The sequence below is a fragment of the Scatophagus argus genome, chromosome 10 (assembly GCF_020382885.2).
Source record: "Scatophagus argus isolate fScaArg1 chromosome 10, fScaArg1.pri, whole genome shotgun sequence".
Classification (NCBI taxonomy): domain Eukaryota; kingdom Metazoa; phylum Chordata; class Actinopteri; family Scatophagidae; genus Scatophagus; species Scatophagus argus.
The window spans coordinates 16,932,963-16,958,205 of NC_058502.1; the positions used below are offsets into that span (position 1 = coordinate 16,932,963).

At 40.9% G+C, this 25,243-nt stretch overlaps 1 protein-coding gene across 5 annotated transcripts; it reads left to right on the forward strand.

Moving 5' to 3' along the window:
* Positions 1-1,723: 1,723 nt before the first annotated feature.
* On the forward strand, positions 1,724-24,160 carry klc1b (kinesin light chain 1b). Of its 5 annotated transcripts, none has more exons than XM_046401442.1 (17): positions 1,724-1,827; positions 8,420-8,690; positions 9,076-9,306; positions 10,215-10,296; positions 10,784-11,012; positions 11,147-11,234; positions 11,801-11,902; positions 12,438-12,611; positions 13,212-13,311; positions 14,615-14,667; positions 14,968-15,035; positions 15,623-15,731; positions 15,884-15,892; positions 16,163-16,315; positions 22,284-22,411; positions 22,532-22,589; positions 22,713-24,160. In XM_046401442.1, exons 2-17 carry the CDS (start codon positions 8,442-8,444, stop codon positions 22,785-22,787), a joined length of 1,908 nt encoding a protein of 635 aa, XP_046257398.1. In that variant the 5' UTR covers positions 1,724-1,827; positions 8,420-8,441; the 3' UTR covers positions 22,788-24,160. The 5 variants fall into 5 exon arrangements, with proteins under 5 accessions (XP_046257398.1, XP_046257400.1, XP_046257397.1 ...); XM_046401441.1 differs by lacking the exon at positions 1,724-1,827 and adding an exon at positions 4,302-4,709; XM_046401443.1 differs by lacking the exons at positions 1,724-1,827; positions 15,884-15,892 and adding an exon at positions 4,307-4,709.
* The last annotated feature ends 1,083 nt before the right edge of the window (positions 24,161-25,243 follow it).

Consider the following 25,243-nt stretch of genomic DNA (forward strand, 5'->3'; position numbering starts at 1 on the left):
TAATACATGCAGTCCATAAATATTAGCTAAATCTACCAGTTGTTTCCCTGTTCGCCTCTAGGTGGCAGGTTTGCCTTATTGCATATTAATATAACCATCCATCCACAACCATAATTCTCTGCCTCTATGGCTATACAAGGGAGGGCCCAGTAGTTGTCAGTCTGAGGACAGGGCCAGTTTGCGTGTACTAGATTGGCTGGAGAGGAGGTGGTACAGCTAGTGACCGTCCCAGGAAGCCTGGCTTCAAACCTGGTTCAAACCTTTAAACTGTATGAACCACAGTCTCATACATAGTGATGAGGAATGCGGTGCTTTTCTTCGGTGCTTTTGTCAAAAGTTTCTCTGTCAAACCCAAATCCCCCCACGGATCAATAAAGTATTATGACAACAACAATCAAATATATTGTCTGTGTGTAAATCTTTGATGCACATGAGATCATTGAGACTCCATTGCCTAAAGCAGAAGCATTCAGCTGGTGGCCCACAGGCCACATCCAGCCCAGAGGCAGCCTCTGAGCAGCCTCATACACATAAATCTGATTTATGATGCAATAGCTAAACTTCATATATAATGTATATGTCCACATGTCTCACAGACATATAATTATGGATGTGATGTACATGTAAGTGACTATATATGAGCTTTGCTATATTTTTACCACATTAATTTACATTTGTTCAAAATTTGTTGTTACCAAGACCTGAAAAAAGGTTTTAAATAGGCCCATGGCTGGCCCATATACATTTCCTGGTTTTAAAATTTGGAACTGAATTTGTCATTGAATAGTCCTAGAATTAAGGTTGAGTCAAATATGTGATCCAGTTGGATTTATTGAGCCAAGTTATTCATGGGAAAGCATTTACTTTTTGGGAGCTTTATTTTATAGGTTTATTATTATAGTCAGTAACTGAGGTTTTATTTTAAGAGTCAATCTTATTTTCTGGTTTGTCTCTCATCATGTATCATCATGAGAATAAAAAAATATTTTGGCATTTGGCTACATCTTTATGTTATCTGAGAACTCTAAAGATGCAATATATTTAATTGGGCGGGGGGGGGGGGGGAAAGAAAAATATAGGTTTGGATTAATTGTTTTAAAAGCATTTAGAAAATTAACATTAAACTGGTAAAACCACTGTTCTTGTATTGCCCACAAGTTAACCACCAGATGTCGCTGCATGATTATACTCCTGGACTAAATCTACCTGTCACCTTTTGCACTCTGAATCCCATCATATATGCATCCCATGCATATGTTGTTTAGTCTTAATAAGTATTTATTATGCATATATTATATCTATACTATACTATATATCCCATATACAGTATATCATATAATATTATTGTGTGTACATATACATATATCTGTTCATGTGTACATATCAAATATTGCAGTTATGTATGTTTGCACACCTTGCACAGGCTATATATATATATATATATATATATATATATATATATATATATATATATATATATATATATATATATATATATATATGTATAACATTTTTATGTGTACATATATTATTAGTATTATTATTATTGATGTCATTATATACCGTTGCTGCTACCATTATATACTGTTATTATTACTACACTGTTATTTTACTATTATTATTATCAAACAAGTGTCCTTTAAGTGTATTTTTATTCTATTTTTTTATAGATAGATAGATAGATACTCTAAGGAAAGTGTCGAAGAAAAAACATGACGTCACTCTACATCACATCAACTGAGCCGCATAGGCTGCTGGGAGAATCTCGCTGTGCTGGAGACATTTTGGATTTAAAGGGGCTGAGCTAGCCGTCAGTCCTAGCTCTCGGTAAGTGATAACCGTATTATCACCAACTTCTAGGATATAAGTCCACGGACCCTCTATATGACAGTGTAATAAAGTGATGCCGACTTAAGATGCCGTGTATAGAAATTATCAGCTCGGTGGTTCAGTCAGGGCGAACTCGTAACAAGTAGGGAGTGGTGATGCTAGCAGGCTAGCTGAAACTAGCTATTAGCTGACCGGCGCGATAAACAGATCAAAAAGCAGACTTCATTCTGACGTTAGCTAAACTTGATAGTATTCGCCCACATAATGTCATAATAAATCTGGTGGCATCAAGAACGGATAAAACTTGCCTTTATTGTCAATTGAGTGCCTGGTAAATTAACGTAGAAAACAATAGTTCCTTTTTGAACTGCGAAAGTCGTAACAAATTGAAATTGTGAGTCTAATGGTGACCAACGCTCATATCAAACGATAGACCGCCGCATCTGTTTTTTTTTGTTTTGTTTTGTTTTGTCTAGAAGTAAACTTGTAAATATTCAGGAGACTCCTTCTTTGTGTTCCAAGCACGTTAATGTTGTGCAGAGTCATTAACATGTAGCTACCACTATATTAAATCAAACATGTTGCATTGTTTTTCAAAAGTATTTAACATTGCGTCCATGATCAACATTGTCATTATCACAGGTGTCTCATTTCTATATTAAACCTCTTGTGACAGGCAGATGTTTTACTTAGTACCTCGGCCTTCATCATAGCAACATTCAGGTTGATATTTTTCAGTCAACTAGTGGGAAAAGGCCCTGTAGCAGCTGGCGTCAGTGGAGTGATGCATGACTATGGACAGTGGCGTTTCCCTCCTGGTTGTCCCTGTCCCTGCCACACCCTCTGTGATGGTGGGCTATCCTTTGTGTCTGGTGTTGATGCAGATAGTGTTTTGGATTGCTGTTTGTGCAGGAAACGGAGGAAGACAGTGATTTGTTAGTGTCAGACTTCATCATGTAGACAGGAAATGCGACTCTGGGGAGATGGCACAGAGCTCAGCCACTGGCTTGTTGATGCACACACTGCAGTCTGACTTGTTCCATTCGTGTGTTAGCATTTCGCTGCTGTAGTACCAACAGGCACCACACCCTCTGTCAAATTGTCTGTTTCCATAGCTTGTGCTACGTTTGTATTTTCTCATTAAGAGTTTTTACTAGAGCTCAGTCCAGATTTTCAGTAAGGTTGTAGAACAAATATATAAACTTTTGTCTGTAGGTTTGCTTAAAAACAAATCCACATAGTTTTAAAGCCAACCTCTAATGAGTTTGAATCTAGTCAGAATGACAGTATGACAATTAAAGAGGGCAGTAGCACTTACGTACAATTGAGGACTACTCGCTTAATCCTCCTCTCATAGATGACTTGACTTGGATGACTGTAGTGCAGTGATAGGGAGGGAGGGATTATGAGAAATGAGTGACTGAGTGACGGCTTTAGGAGTTGATGTGAGGCTTGAGGCCTCTGGAGGTGGAGCTTAATGAAGAGTGAAACTCTTCAGAGTCCAACAAGGTGTTTCTGTAAACACATAAAGGTCTTTCATAACACTCTTCCCTCCTCTTGGGCCTTTGTATTGGCTTCTGAGTGAGATACAGTACATTTGCTACAATGTTATATGACCTTTGATCCTCCTGCAAGCAGGGTTGACTCATATGGCTTGTCCGTAAAATTCAGTTTCTTATCCACTTTATCAAAACAGTATCAAATTGAGACTGGTCTGTTTGGTTGTTTTTTAAGAGATTTGTTTTTATTAGTAAACAAAATTTGGTAATTTTCACAGATTCACAAAGTGAACATCCTCTGTTATGTAAAAATATATATATATGTATAATGTGATCCACTGCATTCTGGTTCTGCTAGTAATTTGAAATGTGGAAACACATTAAGATTTCTTTGGATTGATTTATTGACTAGGTGATCTATTGCCAGTCTATTGGCAGGTGCTGACTTGTGCTTGTAGTAGGTACATTCAATTTAATTATGTTTTCAGAAGCCAGATTCTCAGATCACTGCTTTATTAGTCAACCTTGGAAAAATCACATAAGAGATTGTCCATCTGTCATATATATATCTATATATATAAAAACATAGATATATAAATACAGATATATGCGATCATTAGAGTCCAGTGTCATGTTGCAGTTGTTTGATGAGCTCCATATATTCCTCACTTTATGACCATTTTCTGGATTGCACAAGATAAATGGTTTGATTTTTGATTATAAGGAAAACTGGTTCGCCAGACATTTATTGCTTGGCCCTAAGGTGAGAACGTAGGGCTGCAGGCTGTATGTAAGTAGTAATTGTAAGATTTTCAGTGTTTAGCACCATGCGATGGTTGGTTTCAGTGTTGCAGTGTGCTGTGTACCCTCGGCCCTGATGGTGTGTGACTCCTCTTGAACATGTAAATATTGTCATTGAGTCTATTCATTGTGTCTCATTAGACTCTCTTCCTTTGTGTCTGATGAGCATAGAGGAGCAGAGTCTAGATCAGGATGGCTCCCTCCCCCATCCGACCTGCTCCTACACACTGCTCTGCTTTCCTCCCTCTGTGGGCGGGGCTGTCTCTTGATGTGCGCCCTGAGCTGATGTTGGTCGCTCTGAGCAGTGGGAAGGTCATCGTCATCCTGCAAACTGCGCCCATCCTCTTCTTCCCAACCACTGGCTTCCGTCACTCTAATTTTGGTCCTGTTTGATTTCAATTTGCCTCAGTTTGAAGGTTTCTTTTTTTTCATTTTAAGGAGGATCGCTTAGGATTAGCTCAGCAGTTTTATCATGCACTTTGCTGGCATGTAGCGCTATTGCTGCAGGAGGAGTCGTTACCTCATCAGCTTTTCTCCATGCCAAACTCTATGAGGCTCTGATTTGACACCGAAACCAAGGTTAGTTTTCTGGTCTGGTGGTTTAGCAGTAGTAGCTAAAAATACTCCCAGCATGAATGATATGTGGCTTAAGCCTTTAGGAGGCATTTAGTGGATTTGGTAATTGATATAATGCTTATTTGGGAGTGTAATTTGCCCATTTTTTATATTTTGTCAGCTATTTCCCTTTTTTTCTCATGAGCAATGACCATCTCAGGAGAAATAGTTTCAGTATAATGGTCTTCTATGTAGTATAAATATGTCATGCTGGTTTTTTTTATTGCAGCCTGATTGTAAAGCTGAATTTTGTTAAGTACTCCATCTGTTGCAATGAGAGGAAGAAACATCTGCTAATGCACCATGTCTTGTGTTGTGTATATATTACCATGGCAGGTCAAGTAGCTCTGTGCAGAGGGAGATTTTGAAAGTATTTTTCTTGTGTGCTTGTGTGTACTTTTTGCTTAGTTTAAGAGGTAAACATTTTATTTGCTACCCAACTCACTGCTGCTGAACACTGACTAATACTTGATCCTGATCATGAGGGTATTTGGATAAAAGCCCATATCAAGTGAATATCTGCTGCTGTATAGTATTACACGTACATGTTGAGTGCATTTTTGTGTTGTGCCAAAAGCACTGTGATCTGTTTCAGCAGTATGTGGAGTCATGCTCTTCTGGAGTTTAACCTTTCGATGCTATCATTTGTTTCATGTGCACATGATTTGTACAAAACACAAAAATGTAAATGTTAAAGATTAATTCAAGGGCAGTCTTTAAAGGAAAAACAACAGGCCTGTCGGACTTTTATCTCATCTCTTTGGGGACTTGGGAAATATTAACTTCAACCTTCTGAAGAAAGCAGGAGTCCTTGATACAGGTGTTTGTGTATTTTATCAAAGCAAAGCTGCTTTTTTCTCCCTTGACTGACATGAAAGCAGTTCTGCTCTTGTACCCAGATAGTCAGCTCTGTCATCCACATAGGCGTTAAACTGCTGAGACTCAAAGTAACTGTACAGGGTAATAAGCCGTCTGATCTGTGAATATGCTTGATCTTTCAAAGAGATCATTTGAGAGCAGGTAAGAGCCGTGGCGCCAGACATTCTCAAGGAGAAATGTACTTTAGGCTCAGATGGCAAAGCAAACCTCTCCTCGTCAGTCAAACATGTCAGGGTTTTATAATCCCCACCTTGTCTTTATTTATCACTCACCCCCTTTACTTAGCACAGTGCTCAAATAGCATATGACTCCACTAATCCTTAATTCAAAATACAGTCAGACACCTCTTTAACCATGCAACTGAGAGTTCAACTATTCATTTTCACATTTGATTTGACTTATATGTAAAGTGAGTTTTTAGTCAGAATATGTTTCACCTTATCTGTGCTGTAGTGTAGTTTTTCTTTCATGTAAGTTTTCCTAAAAATGCTTTCAATATATTTGATCATTTGAAAACTCTTGAAGTGGTTTAAGAAGGTAACACTTTGTTTCATTGCAGTGGGGTTTTGATGTTGAGACACTATCTGCTTTGATATCAGGCTTAGTCCACTTTTCTACTTTTGCCCTTGCCACACTGAGGCTTCTTTAATTAAACACACAAACATTGTTTGGTTGGAAAAGAGGAAAATTTAATTTATACCTTTTCATTCTAACATGCACCGAATTCATAAATACATGATTTGAATTCTTCAGTGTATTTGCATGAGCAGGCTCATGTACCTGAGGATGGTAAAGCTTTTCACTGGAAGAAATGTGGAGGAAACAACATCATTTATAAATTGAGAGGGCTTTTCACTTGACAACAGAGGTAGATATGTCCTTCTTCCAAACACTCCTTAGTGTTAGTTTACCTGACATCAGTCACTGCTGCTCTTCTGGCCATCTAAAGCCTCCAGCTGGTGATGCACAGATAGTCATCATTGTCATCCTGACTAAAACTCATTTAGCCATTTGTTAACGGCAGTTTGTAGCCCCCAAGTGCTTGTCCGGTGTCCAGCATGAAATATATTAGCATCATAAATAACACTGTCCCTACAAAGCCCAACTGTGATTACATGATGTGCATAACATCACAAGAGGGACGTAATTACTGGATTCTAGTAACAGCCCCCGCTGGACTTGTCTGTGTTTCTGCCAGTGCAAGTGTCAGCTCTAGAGCTGAGCTGAGGTCCATTGAAATTACACAAAGAAAAAAGAAGCCTCTCAGGTGTGGCAACTTCCTTAGCGTTCTGTGACGATAAAGAGATATCCTTTGCCTTTGGACTGTTGGTTGAACTAACCTGTAATGGAGAAATGATCAGCAGATTAGCTGATAGTGATAATAATGATTAGTTGCAGACTTAGCAGCCATGTTGTGATGTCTCAAGTAGAACTAACTAACCAACAAATCATTCTTCTTGTATATTGAAGAAAATGTTTTTCCGAGTTTTACAGCTATTTCTGTAGGGGGCTTTTTATTACGGTAGTGTGGAGCTGTTGTTGGTCTTTTTTATTTTCTCAATTTCATACACAATTGCTGAAATGCAAGTAGCAAAGCAGTGAGTGACTCACTAATGGTGAAGTATATTTTTCTCTTGGCAGATGGCTCTCAGCTGGTGTTTATTACCGTAAGCCCCCTCATCCTCTACATCTTATCCGCAATGCTGCTAAAAAACGGAATGCTACAAACTATATGCTAATAATAGTAGCTCAGCGTTTTGCCTGGACCAGTCAGAAGGACGGGGCTGCTTTTTGCACTGACATTTGCGTGATGTAGCCTACAGCGACGTGGCTCAGTGAGTCATAGGTTATCTTCAGACTGGGGAAAATAGCACATGTTCCATGTACTCACCAAAGGACTGACATTTCTTCAGAACACAATATTATTGACACTGAGGTTTTTTTTCTCTGACTTGACCAGATGCTGTGCTGTATTACTGAGTTTTTTTTTGTGATGTCATTCTCTCCTTGACTCCAGAAGGCAACAACACTGCAGCATCTGTGTGCCCTCTGTTACACACCAAGCTGCAGCCTTGCTCCCAACTGGAGCTTAATTTATGTGCCAAATCCCAACAGTCCTTCGACCAGAATAATATGTCCTTGTGGCCCTTGGCTATGCATGAAGCAGGAGCTGTATCCGTGTCTTTAATTTGTATGTGGTTACTCCTTCAGAATGCTGAAAGAAGGAGGTGGCTGAGAAGTTCACCCAGACTCAGTTGTGGAGCACAGTTGTTTTCATTCAAGTTTTATTAAAGTACCTGTCTTTCTAATGGCATTGTACTGCATCCATTCTGAATTTGTCTTATTTAAAAGTTCAAAGAAAGGCTGACCTATCTCCTGCATGAAATTTGAATCCCCCATCTCCATATAGCAATAAAACACAAGTTAATTTCCCCTTTATGGCTGTCAAGTTGCTTATAAGCGGAGTACAGAAATGACGTTGTGTCTGTGGCAGGGCAGGGCTCTTCACTGTCAGACACTGATGTTTTTGAACAGAGAATGTCATGTTGCTTTGGTAGAAAATGCTTTAGCTGGTTTGTAATCTGAAAAATCCTTTGAAATTGAAGCTTGCTTTCTCTGGTTAGGTTTTGTGTATTTTAGTGTTAAACAAGCACAGCTGGTTGTTTGGTCAGCCATGATGGAAATGTGCTTTAATGTAGCAGATGCTTAAATTTTCCCACATTTTCCAGTGGGTTCAAGTGTTCTAACAGCTGCCCCTCTATCCTTTGTTTTTTTTTTCTCTTTAATCTGCACAGGTTTCCTTGAGCTACATAGAAGATGTCCACCATGGTGTATCCACGGGAAGAGAAGCTTGAGAAGCTTTCTCAGGAGGAGATTATCTCCAACACGAAGCTAGTGATTCAGGGTCTGGAGGCTCTGAAGAATGAGCACAACTCCATCCTCCACAGCCTCCTGGAGACTATCAAGTGCCTCAAGAAGGATGAAGAAGCCAACTTGGTGCATGAGAAGTCCAACCTGCTCCGCAAATCAGTGGAGATGATTGAACTGGGCCTGGGAGAAGCACAGGTAAGATGGGGCTATAGGGGTATGAGGAGGGCAGAATAGTTTTCTTCTTGTTTATGAGTTGATATAGTTTGGTCATTGAGAGGACATGCGAAAAAGGATCTGCGAAAATATGTGCTCTTTTAAATAAAGTTGATTGAAATTTTTAAGAATTGTCAGGAAATGGTTCACATTGTCATAAATTTTGTGTCTTTTAACTCGCAAAATCATGTGTTGCTCGCTTCGTTGTGTGTTTCTGCTTCCTCACAGCTTCCTCATTTCTATACTGAGCTTGTGTGGTGATCATGATTCATTCACAGTCAGCCCCAGTTTGTACTCTCCTGCCGTGCTGCTTCAACAGTCTGTCCTTGCTAAATGTCACTGTTGTTCAATGCTGTCTCTGTCCCAGGTGATGATGGCCCTGTCCAACCACCTGAATGCGGTGGAGTCAGAAAAGCAGAAGCTGCGTGCGCAGGTGAGGAGGCTTTGCCAGGAAAACCAGTGGCTGCGGGATGAGCTGGCCAACACCCAGCAGAAGCTGCAGAAGAGTGAGCAGAGCGTGGCCCAGCTGGAGGAGGAGAAGAAACACCTGGAGTTCATGAACCAGCTTAAAAAATATGATGAAGATGTCTCACCCACTGTGAGTACTGTACAGTGACAGGAAGCTTCAAGAAACTCCTCACTTATAATAAAAGTGTCTCTACAGACTGATTATTACTTGATTGATACTTGAATATATTGAAGTGAGATTGGGTTTGTATGTTTTGGGGGTATTTATTATTATTATTTATTATTATTCGGATTTTATTTTTATTTAGCTTACCAAGTAAAATTGGGAAAACTTCTATGTGAAAAAGTTGAGAACTGACTTTGAACAACTTAACTTTTAATCAATCTTAAAATGACTATAGGGCACCAAGCTGCCAGTGATATCTGACACTGGGGAGCTTATAGCTTAGTGTTTGTGACAGGAATATGAAATTGCCAGGTCTTCCAGGAATGAGCCTTCCTGGTCAAGTCCTCATTAATCTCATGGCAGCATGAATCACTGCATATTCTGACCTGATTATTTGTTACAAAATTGGCTGTAATAGTTTGCATCGACTAACTGCTTAACTCAACAGGAGTTCATCCTGCCATTAGCTTAAAGGATCCTTGTTTAGCAACTTTTCCATTTTCCAGTTTTTAACGGGCTGCTTTGTGCTGCCCTCGCACCTAACATGTAGTTTTTGTCCATCTTTGATAAATATGATATGTTAATTGAGGTATTGCTGAAAGCAGTTGACTTGAATGTTGTGAGAAAGATTTTTAAAAACTAAACAACAGTGATGCCAGCTGGTATCTCTTCATGCTGATATAATCATATATGTATCAAGCTTCCAAACAGATATTATCTCACTCATGCTTGCTTTGAGGTAATCAGATTGATGTGCTTGCCATCTTTCATTTCCATGTTGGTTCCGTTACCTGTCATTGAACTATTTCGTGATGTGCAGTTCCTCCTGTCTGTTAGAGGATTTGACTGGCAGGTTTGTTTTGTCATGACAGCAAGAGGAGAAGGACCGAGAGACACCAAAGGACTCCCTGGATGACCTCTTCCCTAATGATGAGGAGGAGCATGGCCAAGGAAGTAAGAACTTCATTTCTTCCAAAATGATGTTGACGCCGTCAAGAGTAAAGACATTTTTATCACAATGCATTTTCAATACGTGATTAAAGCAAATTATTATATTAGAATAGCAATTAGTGAAACAGTTGTGATAAATAGCATTTATGTTGGTCAAAATAATGATGCTTTTACATAGTGAATGTTCAGTAGGGCAATAATGATAATAATGATAAAGGCACTTGCTCAGAAGAAAGATCTTGTGTTTTTGGTTGATATTAGATCTTAAAGGCTGGATTCTTTGGTGTCACATCCATCCGTTAGTAAATGAGCCTGACTATTAGTGTAAGCCCAGGACACTGGGATAAGTAATCTCATTATGTCATTAAAAACTGACTGAATTATCCCCATAATCTAATTACTCCCTGAAACCACAGTACCGTGTGCATGCAGGTGTAGTCCTTTTTATAACCAGCTCAGAGATTTTTTGTTTTCCTGTGTGACCCCACAGTGCAGCACCAACACAACAGTGCGGCAGTGGCTGCAGCTCAGCAGGGAGGCTACGAGATCCCTGCTCGTCTGAGAACCCTGCACAACCTGGTGATCCAGTACGCCTCCCAGGGCAGGTACGAGGTGGCCGTCCCCCTGTGCAAGCAGGCTTTGGAGGACCTGGAGAAGACCTCTGGACATGATCACCCTGACGTGGCCACCATGCTCAACATCCTTGCCTTGGTCTACAGGTCAGAAATGTTTCCATATAGGGGCTTCAGCTAGTTCAGCTTGTGCCATATTGCCTTCCTTCTTTCACAAATTCAGTCATAGAGAGAGAAATATTGTCTCTTATCTCACTGTCCCCTCCCTCTCACCCTTGCAGGGATCAGAACAAATACAAAGAAGCTGCCCATCTGCTCAATGATGCTCTGTCCATCCGGGAGAAAACTCTGGGCAAAGACCATCCGGCTGTAAGGCTCCACGATTGTCATGGCAACCATTTCTTCATGTGGACAAGTCCATGTTTAAATAGATATGGCTTTCCGGCTGTTAAAGTATGGACTTTTGACCATTTGCCTGTGGACTTAATATACATACAGCTGGAATGAACCAAATACACCAGACTACAATGACATGAAAACATGAAAATACACTACGTATTTCATTGCCTTTGTCAACAGATTTGTAAGTATCGATTTACACTGTGACACCTAAACACGTCATAAAGCCTAAAGGAAGCTATTAAAGCACAGTGCTGGTCGCTGCAGCTCAGTGGGCTTTGCAGTTTGCTTCACATTGTTAGTCGTGTCACTCAGACTGATCCTCGACACAATAATGAATAGCAAAGGCAGGTCTCTACCATGCTGTGTAATCCAGGTGGCTTTGTGCTTTTTGAAAAGACTGCTTGATTGAATAGTATGCATTTTTATGATTGATAGGTCAACAGTAAATTATGTTTTCATAGTGTGAAACCAAGCTACCAGTAAAAAGGAAGTAATTGGCCGTAATCAGGTTTTTTCTGTTTCTGTCTGTCCAGGTTGCCGCAACACTGAACAACTTGGCTGTGCTGTATGGAAAGAGGGGGAAGTACAAGGAGGCTGAGCCTCTCTGCAAGAGGGCTCTTGAGATCAGAGAAAAGGTAGGCCATATCCCTGGACTGCACCAGTAGAGCTGCCTACAGCACTGCTACTAGGCCCTCATCTCACAGCAACAGTGAGCAATTAATTAACAGAGTTAATATTTCCAATATGTCTACTGGAGCTATTGAAACAGCAGCAACTATAAATAGGAAAAAGAGCAAATGATTTTCTTAAATTGTCTGTGCATTTTCCGCTGGGTGCCATGCCCAAGTCAGAGGGGAATTGGAGAGTTTAATTGAGAGCACAGCTGAAAATGGATAGCAGGTGTTGGGGGGTGCATGGTAGGAGATAATATAAGAGACGCAACGACGCTACAGAGCTGAGCTCACCAGAGTACGAGTCTCTTTTCCTGAAAGTTCTATTCTGTAACCTCTCTATGGATCAGCCAGCCTTTTATTAGATCTCCCGAGTGCCCCCAGCAGGCAGGTGTGAAAGCAGAGGTACATAAGGGGAGATATAGATGCACAAAGCCAAAGGCACTGAGGCAGAGGCGCAAACTAGAATGTTAAATGTTTTCTTCTTGCTTTTCATCAGGTCTTGGGGAAGGACCACCCGGATGTGGCCAAACAGCTGAACAACCTGGCCCTGCTTTGCCAGAACCAGGGCAAGTACGAGGAGGTGGAGTACTACTACTGCCGTGCCCTGGAGATCTATGAGTGCAGGCTTGGCCCAGATGATCCCAATGTGGCCAAAACAAAGAACAACCTGGTGAGAGACGAGTTAACACTCCAGCATCAGCTGTTGCTGTGCTTCCTCCCCCTTCTTCCTTTCAAGCCCTTTTTGTATAGTTTTCATCTCGACAAGAATCACACTCCCTATTGAGCTGTGAATGCACCATGGTAAACACAGGCAGGGTGTAGTTTTATTGTGAGCGGCGTCATTCATTTGTTCTGAGCCCAGCGTTGTCTCTGCGGGGGTGTTCAGCTTGTAGACTCTATAACAGTTTTCTGTCTGCAAATGTTCTGTTTGGATTGTCCCTTTGAAACTTGTGTTCAGGTGGTGTTTTTCAGGCTTACACTGTGCCTGAAAGAGACATAGGCTTTGATACAAGTTAGGAAAGACAGCTGAATGTAATGTTACTTTACTCTTTTAGCACAAGTGTCCTCTTCTTCAGAGGTGTTTATATAAAAGCTTCAATAATCATTGCTTATAGGGTACCAAGCCATCAGTAGTGCTACTATATCATTTTTCATGAGTCACGGTGCACCGCAGAAATATGGGGAGGTCTCTCTAAGGAGGCACACTGTGAGTCAACAGGCCTAATTGATCCAACACTAAAATGTGCTTTCACTTCTCTTTCTTCTTCAGGCATCTTGCTTTCTCAAACAAGGGAAATACAAAGAGGCTGAGGTTCTGTACAAAGAGATTCTGACTCGTGCTCATGAGAAAGAGTTTGGATCTGTTGATGGTAAGGCCTCATAGTAAACACTGTACAGCATGTGGGGGTTCAAAGGGTTATTTTTGTATTGCTGTGGTGCAGATTGTTCTTTCAGTCAGTCTAGAAACACAATAAATGAATTCAACATTATACCAAGAAAAATGGTGGTGGGTTACACTATTCTGCTCCACAGAATATACAATTAAAGTTGTTCTTGTTGTTTTCAATTTTCCTCCACCATTGTCTTGTTTCCACCAGCGAGCAGGGTCAGTGATGGAGAGGTGGTTAAAAAGTGGACAGTGTTCTAAACAGGGTGCTGACCTGCATCCTTCAGAGGACTAAATCAACCTAAATAAACTATTTGAGAAAGGAAAGAGTCTATTTGTCTTAAAGATGAAATTTAAATTTTCTTCTTTTAGTTTAAGCAAAGCTTTCTATCAGCTTTGCTTCAGGGATTAGATTGACTGCTTTGAAAAAGGAATGAAAGGGACTCGGCACACAGTGTGCCACACCAACGCTTTTTGAGCAAAAGCAAAATCATCTCACATTTTTCTGAAAGGTTTATTTTTCATGTGTCACTTAAGTTGACAACAGTGTTCCAGGGTTAAGGGGAAGCAGCACAGCAGCATTAAGCACCAACAGTTTGTGTCCCAGTGGTAAACAATGGTTTATGTTTTGAGTAGGAAATAGTCTTAAATATCTTTTAATTTTAAGGAGGTATAGTTTCTGTGTGTGGGAGTTTTAAAGACACATCAAATAAATTAATAGGAGGAATATAGTTAGTTGTAATTGTAAATGTTTAAGTGCTGCTATTGTATCTCAAAACTGTGTGCTAACCTTTATAATTAGATAGTCTACTTACCAGTACAAGTCTTTTCACCTGGTTGTTGTACAGTAAAACGATTTAATCGTGCTTTTGAGTGCCCATTGAGTTTTCTGATTTGAGAAGTACACCCTCTCTTAACTTCTTAAATTTCTTTCTGCAAAAATGTTATTAAATTTGAAACAAAGACGTGATAACGTGTGTTACTGTATTTACAGTGTTACTAAATAAGCCCACAGAGATAAATATTGTATTATATTGTGGCTCATTTCACATCCAGAAGTGTTTTCTTTCACCTAACATATAGAAACAATACCAATACAGTTAGTCTGCCTAACAAGCCACAGGATTATCTAACAAACCTTAAGAAATAAGGTGGAAAACTCAGCCTGCATCATGATTAGTTCAAGATGAATTCAATGAAACATCCTCAGGTGAACCAGTTGATCTGTTTTCTAGTCCTGTTGTACCGCTGTGTCTAGACTACCTCTGCTGTCTGTCTGTCTGCAGCTGAAAACAAGCCCATCTGGATGCATGCTGAGGAAAGAGAGGAGATGAGCAAGGTGAGCGCTTTGTGTCATCAACCTCATGTCATTCTGAACAAAAGAAAGCGCAAATATTAAAAACACTGAATGAAGCGTGTCTGATGGCAGCTTGTGTTATGGGAGCACAGGTTGACTTTACTTTAAAGGAAGTTGAAATGTGATCTCTTTTTCACGGTATTGTCCTTCACATACAATATATAAGCCCCAGTGGGCATATGATGGTTATGTGTAAATAAAGGGAAAAATGCTGCTGATCCAGTTCAAAGCTCCACACCCCTTCACACTCTTTTCTTCCTGTTCTCCCTTATTTACTTCCAGGGCAAGCATAGAGACAATACTCCATACGGAGAGTACGGAGGCTGGTACAAGGCATGCAAAGTGAACAGGTGAGGCAAGACCTGATAAGTGGTTTTACACCTTGCTCATAAAGATAAAAATAAATTGTTTATTGTTTTATAAATGCATAAAGTCAGTAACCTGTGGAAATACCTGCTGTGTTCTTTGTATGTGACTAGAACGGCATAATTTTCTTAAACTAACAGTTTTTAGCATTGTCTTACTGCAAAGTACATAGCTCTTCCACTTGCATTTAATTGTTCCTCGTATGGGCGGCACGGTGGAGCAGTGGTTAGCAATGTCGCCTCACAGCAAGAGTCAATTTCTGCATGCGGTTTGAATCCCTGCTTGGGCCCTTCTGTGCAGAGTTTGCATGTTTTCCTTGTGCCTGTGTGGGTATCTTCCTCCCACAATCGCAAAAACATGCACAAGCTACTCCATATTGCCCCTAGGTGTGTGTGTGTTTGTCTGTCTTTGTGCATCAGCCCTGCGATTGACTGGTGTGACCAGTCCAGGGTGTGCAGTAGTAGTCAGCTGGGATAGGCTCCAGACCCCCTGCGACCCTGATGGATAAAATGGATGGATGGATGTTTCTCAAATGACCTATAAATTGGTGTGTGCCTGTTTCTGTGTCCAGCCCTACAGTGAACACCACCCTGAGGAACCTGGGCGCCCTGTATCGCCGACAGGGCAAACTAGAGGCTGCTGAGACCCTGGAAGAGTGCGCCGTGAGATCTCGCAAGCAGGTCAGCAGCATATCCTGAAGTGAATATGTCAATTTCTGCATGCGGATAAATGATCAGTTCCTGTTTTTGTGAATTGTTAAATATGTTCCCCATGTCAGGACAGCAAATCTCATTATATTTCTTTCCCTTTCTCTACATTGCTATGGATCCAGAGCAACACAGTAAGTGGTTTGTCTCTAACTGATAGCCCCTGTAGAGCCTCCACCCTCCTTCCATAACATCACCCCCCTTTCACGGTCATTTAAAAATGTTCCCTTGACTCAGTGACGGTGTTTTGAATGCATTAAGAGACAGAAAACATAAAATCCCTAAAATACCTCCCTGTAACTTTGCACGCTCACCCACATTCACAGGTTACTGCTAATTTCTGAGCCAGTTCTGATTATGAAATGTTTGTTTGTTTATGTGTTGTACCTGTGTGTTATTCCCAGGGCATCGACCCCATCCACCAGACACGTGTGGTGGAACTTCTGAAGGATACAGAGGGTGACAGGCGGAGGAGCAGGGATAGCCTGACCAGCGTTAAGTATGAGAGCGGCTCTGAGACTGGCGAGGAAGTGAGTATGGGCGTGGAGTGGAACGGGGTGAGTACAAATCCACTACTTTTGAGTCATCACGGCCAGTGACCTCATTGGAAGAACAAGGTGGTGTTAATGAAGTCACAGAGAGCATGGACTGGTACAGGACAGTCTACAAAGAATACAAGAAACCTCCAAGAATTTTAAAAAAAGAAAGACAGTGACTTGTTATTTAACTTGGAAGGTGAGACAAGAGGACCAGGCATTAGGAGGCAGGAAACTGACTCTTCTGGCTCCTGTACCTAAATTATCAGAGCCAGTCAGGAAGCCCTACTAAACGATGCATCGCACAGGAAGCTCAGGAAGGCCCTCTCTTCACTGTGGTCAAACTGCACAAAGCGCAAATTAGTCCTTTGTGCATGACCTCTTATGATGTCTCTGTATATGAGTGATTCTGGAAACAAAGTCCAGGTTGCACAACCTGCTTTTGCACTAAATTGCTTTGAGGCACACCTTTAAGGAAAAAAAAAAAACCTTGTCGATTTGGCTACACTCAGTGAACTGTATCTGTGCCAGTCCATCAGCTTGATGTATATGTGCCTTGTTCCTCTCATGAGGTTGACTTGGAAATCCCTTTTGCGAAACAGAAAAGCTGATTGAGTGTCTTGGCATGCTGACCTGTTGTTTTTGACAGCATCTGTGTTTGCTTTGGGCCCAGATGTTCATTATTTTGTTGTTCATTGCACGACAATGAAGTCCAAGTGTCTCGTTTTAATAAATGGCTGTTTTGCCGGCATTGCTTCTGCACAAGTGGAGCTGTAACAAAAAGGCACAAGCTCATTCTGTGGCACCCTGGCAACATATTAAATATTTATTTGCTTCTGCGGGACTTGCAGAGATACAGCTTGTCTAAATCCCTATTAAGACGTGTGGTGTTTTCCACCATTAAACACAACTGACAGGGTTCCCAGTGTCGCTGATGCTTGTCCTTCCACACAGTAAACTGGAAGGTTCATATGTAGTGGTTCATCCTGCTGATTTTATAGCCTCATTATAAGGTTGCTGCGTTTCAAAAATCGATAGTGTCATTTCGCTGCAGGGCTGTTATTTTCTGCACAGTGCAAGTCATTACTGAAGAGGTTGGTGCTACAAACGGTTCTTCAGTGTAGGGGCGTATGCAGTTTAAATAGGTGCTGCTAGAGCCGTGTCCCAGCTCCAAGCAGCCCTCTGGTGGAGCTTACATGAGCCAGAGGGCAGGATTGTGCCAGAAGAGATGCCTCACTTGAGCCTGTGCCTCGTCTCTCACTTAAAGTGCAGCCACGCCCTTCACCGCACCAACCCAGTCCAAACATGCATGTAGCAATTCCAGCCTGCTGGGCTCACTCTTAACATGCGCACTAATGGACCCGTGTGTGTTCACTGTGTTTTCACATGGTTGAGAAACCTCTGTTAACCTGATGTCTGCCGCTCCCTCTCAGAGTAACATCATGTAGAAATGTGGGGTTTCGTTTGCTGGCTGTTGTGTGAATGCTTCTCTGCACACATGTTCACACGCATAAAACGGCTAGTCCGACAGCATGCACGTTCATCTGGGGGTGCACCTGTTTGTCTTTCAAACGTGTTGGCATGCGGAGGACTGCTGGGTGTGTGCTCGCATTTCATTTTCCACGTCACAGCCACAGTACACACAGTCAAAACAGGAAATGCACTCACAACATTCTCATGCTTTTAACAGTTGTTTCTAAAAGTTAATTTATAGAAAAACATTTGTGCTTTTGACTTAAAGATTATGTAACAAATTCCATGAATCCATTCATTTAAAAATCTGTAAAGGTGCTCCGTTTAACTACAACTTTGCCGTTGGGTTGTAGACTTGTAAAGTACCGTCTACTTGTCTGTACAAATTTGCTGAGAGGGCATGTCACGTCACTCGCCTACTGTGTAGCTTTGCCTAAACATGTCCTCATTCTGCTCTCAGAAGGTCTCTTATGTCAGTGAGCCTATCGGAGTGGTTTACACACTTTGAATAAATACCTTCTGCTTTCTTATCACAGCACTTAGGTGGAACTAATTGAAGTGCCACTTTACAGGAGCTCAGTTGCTTAGTTTGTGGAGGGATACAAGGAAGTAATGAAGAAGAGGTGGCATATGTCATCTCTTCAAAACACATGCTTTGACTTACAAGTACGTGTGTGTGTGTGTGTGTGCGCGCGCGTGTGCGTGCTTTATGCTGTCAACAAGATGCATCAGTGTGCTGCCTGTTAGTTTGCATGTCTTCTAGATTTCATCCTTTGCCTTTTCTGTGTATCACTAACCTACTTCCTTGTTGATTACTCTTGCCGTGACAACCAATCAGCCTGTCAATCAAATTTCCTTTTTCTCACTCAGTGGATTGTACTCTCCCTCTTCAGCTCTCATTCCACACAGTATGCTTTGGCGGGTTGGGATGTAGCGACATTATTTGATAAGCTAGATAATTAGTCATGTTTTACAGTAATAGGCTAAGCCAAAGTGCCAAAGGATTAAGGTTACAAATGCAGATGAAAATTTTGCCTTAGATAATTTGCAGGGTTTGTGGATTCAGATTACTGCAGACAGAGGTATTATTCACTACATCAGCCCCTCTTGTCGTCAGTGTCAGGGCTGTATTAGCACCTGTTCCAGCGCTGATGCTTGCAGATGTTCCACGTCTGCAGTGCACAGTCACTGGCTGGGTGCAGGGTGCCAAGTTTAGACTTCTTGGTACCCAGAGAGGAAAGAGAAACAGCTGAGTCACAGTGACTGCAACCACCAGCCTCTGCTGCATCACTGACCTGCTTTTTGGAATGTAACTCTTAAGACAGCTGTAATTCTTCAAAGAGACAGCAGCTCCAACAGCTCCTGTGCAGCTGGATTTTCATTTTGTTTTTAATGTGGAAATTCCTCTGTTGGGGCTTACAGAAACTATAACAAGATGCCAAGCTGCAGTTGTTAATACAATAAATCTGGCGTAGGATAGTTAACATCGGACTATTACAGCTTAGTGTAGAAAGGGGATGAAGTTCAGGATCAGGTGTAGGTGTCTAGTGCAGGAAACCCAAGCCAGAGCTGTTAATCTTAAAATGTGTGCTGTTTTTGTCTGTTTCTCTCTTTCTCTTTTATCAGGCCTAAGCCATCAAGATTATTCCTCCATCCTTCTCTCCTTCCCCAACACAATAGCAAAAGGATGTGTGTTGTCATTCCCTCTGGCCTTCTCAAACCAACAGCTCCTCTGCCGTTCCGGCGCCCCCATCTGGCAGAGACTCAGAAAGCCCCCCCCCCTTCCGTCCCCTCTTCGTCTGACAGCCACTGGGACGTTTGGTCTTCTCATCTCTGCTCTATCCTTTTCCTCTCACTAACCCTGTTGTCGCACACCATCTCAGAGATCCTTATTTCAGCTCTTTGTCTCACTTAACGTTAAAGAAGTCATCGTGTGTGAAATCTCTTCCCTGTGAGAAAGTCACTCGCACATTTTCCTCTCTGCAACACCCGTGTGTGATTTTTCATTCGTGCATAGTAGATTCATTTGGCTAGATAGAGGAGCAGGAAAATAATTGCTTGGAAGATGGCAAAACAAAAAAGATCAAGAAAGTCACCTTTGATGGCAGCCTTGGCTCCAGCCTACAGTCACAGAAAACAGTCACTATAGAGTCAGTATATTACAAAATCATTTTCACATTTGCTCTGTATTGGTCTTACTCGGAATTTGTTTGTTGCTTTGAGCACTCAACAGTCTGCTTCTACAATAAGTGAAATGTGACCTTGAAGCTAGCTTCCAACCTGGTCCCTGTATTTAGCCATTATAGCATGTTTTTGTTTCTTAAAGAACGCTGTTTTTGCGGCCATTACCTGTTTTCTGTTTTTGACTAATGCGATAATGAAATCAAATGCCTAAACAGTTTGAAAATAAATGGTACGGTGTAGTTTCACATGCTAGTCAAAATATTTCTTTTCTAACTTCTGTGGCCTAGTTGGCAGGAAATGAGAAGGGAGTGTTACTATTTTTGTTTTTATAGATGTATTTCTTTTTAATTTCATTTTTTTTAAATAATTTTGTTTACATTTTTTAAACGTCGATTACCTTTTTGGCTGAATATTAAGGCAGCCGTTCGTCAACAATGCCATAGTGTTGCCTGTAGTCATTGAAGGAGGGGCCAGCATCAAATAGGCCAAAGCTAACCCGCAAAATGGTCAGATCATAGCAAGCTCTCGTTGCCGTTGCTCGTTACTCGCTTCAGTGTCCTTGGTCTGATAGAGGCCAAGGACAATGTAGAGCCTGATATTCATACAGGCTCTACATTGGAACAAAGCATACACAGCAGCTCGCATTTACAAAGGGAATTGGCTGAGGCTGTAAAGCCAACATGATGGCAGAGATCAACCGGAGTGTCTCGCATAGACGCTGACCCCTTGAGAGATTTCTAAATAATAATAATTTCAAAATAAAGGACGTAAATGCCCAGAATTGCCTTTATTTGTTGTGTTATAATTGAGTGGAAGCCTGGGTTCCTCAGTAGTTCTAGTGTGTATTTGTGTATGTTTTGGTGGTACAGTCACAGTGCCCACTCTGGCTATGGATACTGTATTTGAACACAAAGCTTAATGGAGTGTGCTGCCTTTTTCTTACAAGGTTGTTTGCCAGTAAACATTGTCACTTTGGTGAATCATGTTTTTTAAACACCCACAGTACAGTGCGAGTGTTTCAACATCAACATGTTATTTGAGATGTTTAACTCACTGAATGTAAAAATGACTTTAACATTTCGGAAGTGTAATTGTAGACTGTATTTATAGATCTGACAAGTGCATTCACTATACGGCTTTTCAGTATGCTACTTGCCTTGATTCTTCATTCCTTCCAACAAGTACTCCTATACTTCTAATGCAACTCTGAACAAAAGAATTGATTATGTACATCACATAATTATGACAATATTGTTGTGTTAGTGGAATGCTTATTTATTGAACTGTCTATTCTTGACATATATAGTGTGACTTCAGTTTCCTAAAGTGGAAGAACATAAATGGTAAGGTCTATAAGCACTATCTTAGTAAGTAGGACTGCATTATATTTACCATTCTGCATTGTGATGATTATTGCATCAACACTTGTTGGTATTCTCAAATAAAGTTTTTCATTTGTGAAGTTTGGCCTATTCTCTCTATCAGATGGGACCATTTGTATTAATGTGTTGTCAGTGGAAATAGAAATTGTTTCATATTTTATTGGCGCCTGCATAACGACCTAGTACAAATTTATGTAAATCTTCAGATTTAGTCACAGTTCCCCCTGCTGGTCATAAGCCTCTACTGCGTTATGATGATCACACCTCAAACGCTGTTAAATAAATATTTTGTTGTGGGTTCCACCGCAGCCGGAGGAAGACACTCATGCTGTCTTTACTGGTTGGGCAGTAATTAAAACACACAGCATGCAGGATAGCTGGAGTGTGACAAGCACTACACCAATCTATAAATGAATGAATGGATGGATGGATGCATTACTGTAACAAACAATTTGGATTTGACTGATCATTTTCATTATTGAATAATCTGGCAGTTCATTTCTTGATAAGTTTAATCATTTGATCTATAAATGGTCAGAATAGAGTAACAAATGTCCAGCACGCAATCCCGCAGCCCAAAGGTGCCACATTCACGTTGTAGACCAGAACCCAAAGGTGCCGCAAAAGACAAAGAAAAGCAGAAAATTCTTCAAATATGTTGCTCAAACTATGTAATGTTTTGGTATTTTTGCTTTAAAATGAGGAATCAAGTCTCAGAATGGTTGCTGACTATTTTTCAGAAATCAGTTAAGCTTGATTAACTCTACATGAAAATCACAAGATCATTAGACCATAATGATAAGTTCACCTGTACATACAAAGACTTGATGATTATACTTTTCATAAAAGGAGCCTACACAATAAGTAATGTAAAACACCAGCCTGCGCCTGCACATGTTGAGAAAAAGACTTGCAGATTCTTGGGTGCTGATGACTGTGTGTGTCTGCAGGACGGCAGCGGAGCCCTCCAGCGGAGCGGCTCTCTGGGGAAGCTCAGGGACGTTTTACGACGCAGCAGCGAGCTGCTGGTGAAGAAACTGCAGGGCAACGGGCCACCAGAACCCCGCAGCAGCACCAAGTAAGAACAGAAGAAATCCTCTTTTATGATGGCTTTTCCTCAAAGTTCATTCAGAGCGTTTGATATTGCATGCTGATCTCTGACTCTGTATGAACTATTTTCTTACTCTCCAATCAACAGCATGAAGCGAGCTGCGTCTTTGAATTACCTGAATAAACCCAGCGATGACTCGTTCCAGGTGAGGAAACGTTTGCACATAATCTTTTAAACTGTCCTGAATTCATGCTATATTATCTGAAATGTTATGTTTTAACTTTCCTCTACTGCCCCTTTGTGTTCTGTCTTCCTGTTTTCTCGTCAGACTCGTGGTGGCAGTAATTTCAGGGAGAGCCGGGGCCTGAGCTCCAGCAATGTGGACCTCTACACTGGAAACTGAGCCTAGACAGTGCTCCTTCCATTGGCTCGTTTATCGCAGCCATGATGATCACCGAAAACACTACCAGACAACGTCAGCCTCCTCCCGCGCACCCTGCATCTGCCTGTCAGCATCTGACCCAAAGAGCCCATTTCCTCTGAGATTCAACCCCAAAGACCTTTTCAGCCAAATTGACATTGTTGCTTTTTGTCTTGGACAGTCAGATTGCTGTATGTTTCCTTCATCATGTTCCTAATATTGGTGTCGCCTCAGTGCCTCCTACATGTGGCCAACAAAACATACCTCATATCTCCCCCTCATTAAGAATCACTGTGACTCTGCACTTTGACTTCATCTGTTGCCATAGTGTCACCCGTTCTGGTATATTTCTTCTTATGTTTTTTTGATTTCAGATATTTGTGTCTTCCTGTGCCATTCATTGTTTTCTCAGAAAAATTAGAAATATAATAAATAGGTCTGTTGGGTTTCAAATGATGTAAAGTTGACGTGATTACACTGTTTAAAAAAAAAAATCTTTTTTATTTTCATTTTAATGTTGATACATTTGCCTGTTGAGATTTCCTTGCAACGCGAGGTGTTGGTTGAAGCTTTGGGAAACAGGGTGAATTGTGATGCGAGTTATGTGGCTTGTTAGGGATAACTTTATGTTCATACATAGTTTTGGAAAACAATTTAAATAGGCTGCTGCTTTTACCTCTACAGCTTTGGGATCCGAGTGTGTTTTTTTTCCCCTGCATCACTTTCTCTTCTGTACTGCAGAGAAAACACAAGAACAATCTTTGAGTCATGTATGGCCTCATTGAGCTGAAAAACACAACCATGAAAATGTTCAACTTTTAAAATTGTATATAAAGAAGAATCACGAGGCTGATCTGGGTCACTTAATTCATCCTGGTCAACCTGAATGTTCTCTGATGCCGTTTGAACTGCCAGCTGCGAGCGCATCTTTTTTAAATGTTGTTTACAGTGATTAGGATGTGTCATGATCCATGATGATGTGTCTAGATTTCTACTATGTGATAATGATAGATTTTGCACAATTCTCTGATGGGTGTCTTCTGTCTTCGATTGCATTTTTTTTTTTGTTTTTTTTAGTGAACCTACTCAAAAGAACTGGAATGTCTCGTAATTATTATTATTATTGATTTTTTTTTTCTTGTTTTACATGTGTCCCTGTTTTTCTTTTCATCCTTTATAATAAATTTATAAAATAGGTTCTGATCATAAGTCCACAAATCATGTAGTTTGTTAGGAAATCAGCAAGAGTAGAACTGAGTGTGCATCTGTTTGGATCTTGTTCTTAAACAATCCCATATGTCAAAAGTACTGCCTGATTTTGATTCACAAATAAAGCCAACAATTTTCTATTCATAGTTGGGTTTTTTTTATGTTTGATTTATTCATATGAGGTCACATGTGGATTCCCTACAGACCCCTAACCTTGTGTTTCAAATATTTGACTGAATGGATTTTCTTTAAAATACCTGACAAGATCATAACCAGTGTTGTGTTTTTGCACCATCTCCAAACTTGCAGTTCATAAAAGTGAAGTAACTGAGCAGGATCTTAAACATCAGCGTCCGATTAAGTCTGGGAGCTGTGTAAACGCTTGATGCCTTGCCAAGATGCAATGCTTCTCCCCATCCTGGTAGAAGTCGGCCCGGGTTTCTCTGCTCACTGGAAATCTCTCGGTTATGTCAGAGCTTTAATGTGGAGCCTCAGCCTCTTAGGAATTGTGGGAGCTTTTGAATTAACCGCTCCAAGGATGGTTTCGCTCTGCTGAGAGCTGTCAGGCTCAATCTCTGTTGTCTTTGGAAGCAAACAGCAAGTCAGGGTAGCAGAGTTCATTAGTGTGTGAGAGTTGACTCTGTGCCCTCAGACACAAATCAAAGAAGAGTGCATGCTCCTGACTTCCTGTTCAAGTGCTTTGTTCCCTCATACGTTAGGAATTCTTAAGTGGCTGCCAGGTTTTGTATTTAATTTTTTACAACTGGGTGTTCTCCGCACATGTTCACCACAGCCTCATCCTATCATTGGGCAACGCTGGTTCGACTCTTCAATCATTTAAGCTCTGTTGACTGCCTGTTTCTGTCAGCCATCTAGGTGCCAGCTGGACCAGCAACATGGTACCAGTCCCACACATGGCACAACCAGTGATGCCAGCAGGGGCCATCCCCTCATGCTGAGAATGCTGTGCATGCGTGGGCAGGACTCTGTACCATTTATTACCTGTCAAACAGAATCTGAAATAAGAGCACTGTGACATTTTTTTTTCCCCAAAAAACACTACTGCCTGTATACTAATCACATATTATGTGATATTACAGTTATTAGTCCCTACATGCATAAAAGACATATATACAGGAATTACAGAGCTTTTAAACTTGTTGTTTAAACTAGATTATTATCTAGTTTGTCTTTACAGAGAAACTAGATATTAATAGTAATTGTGACAA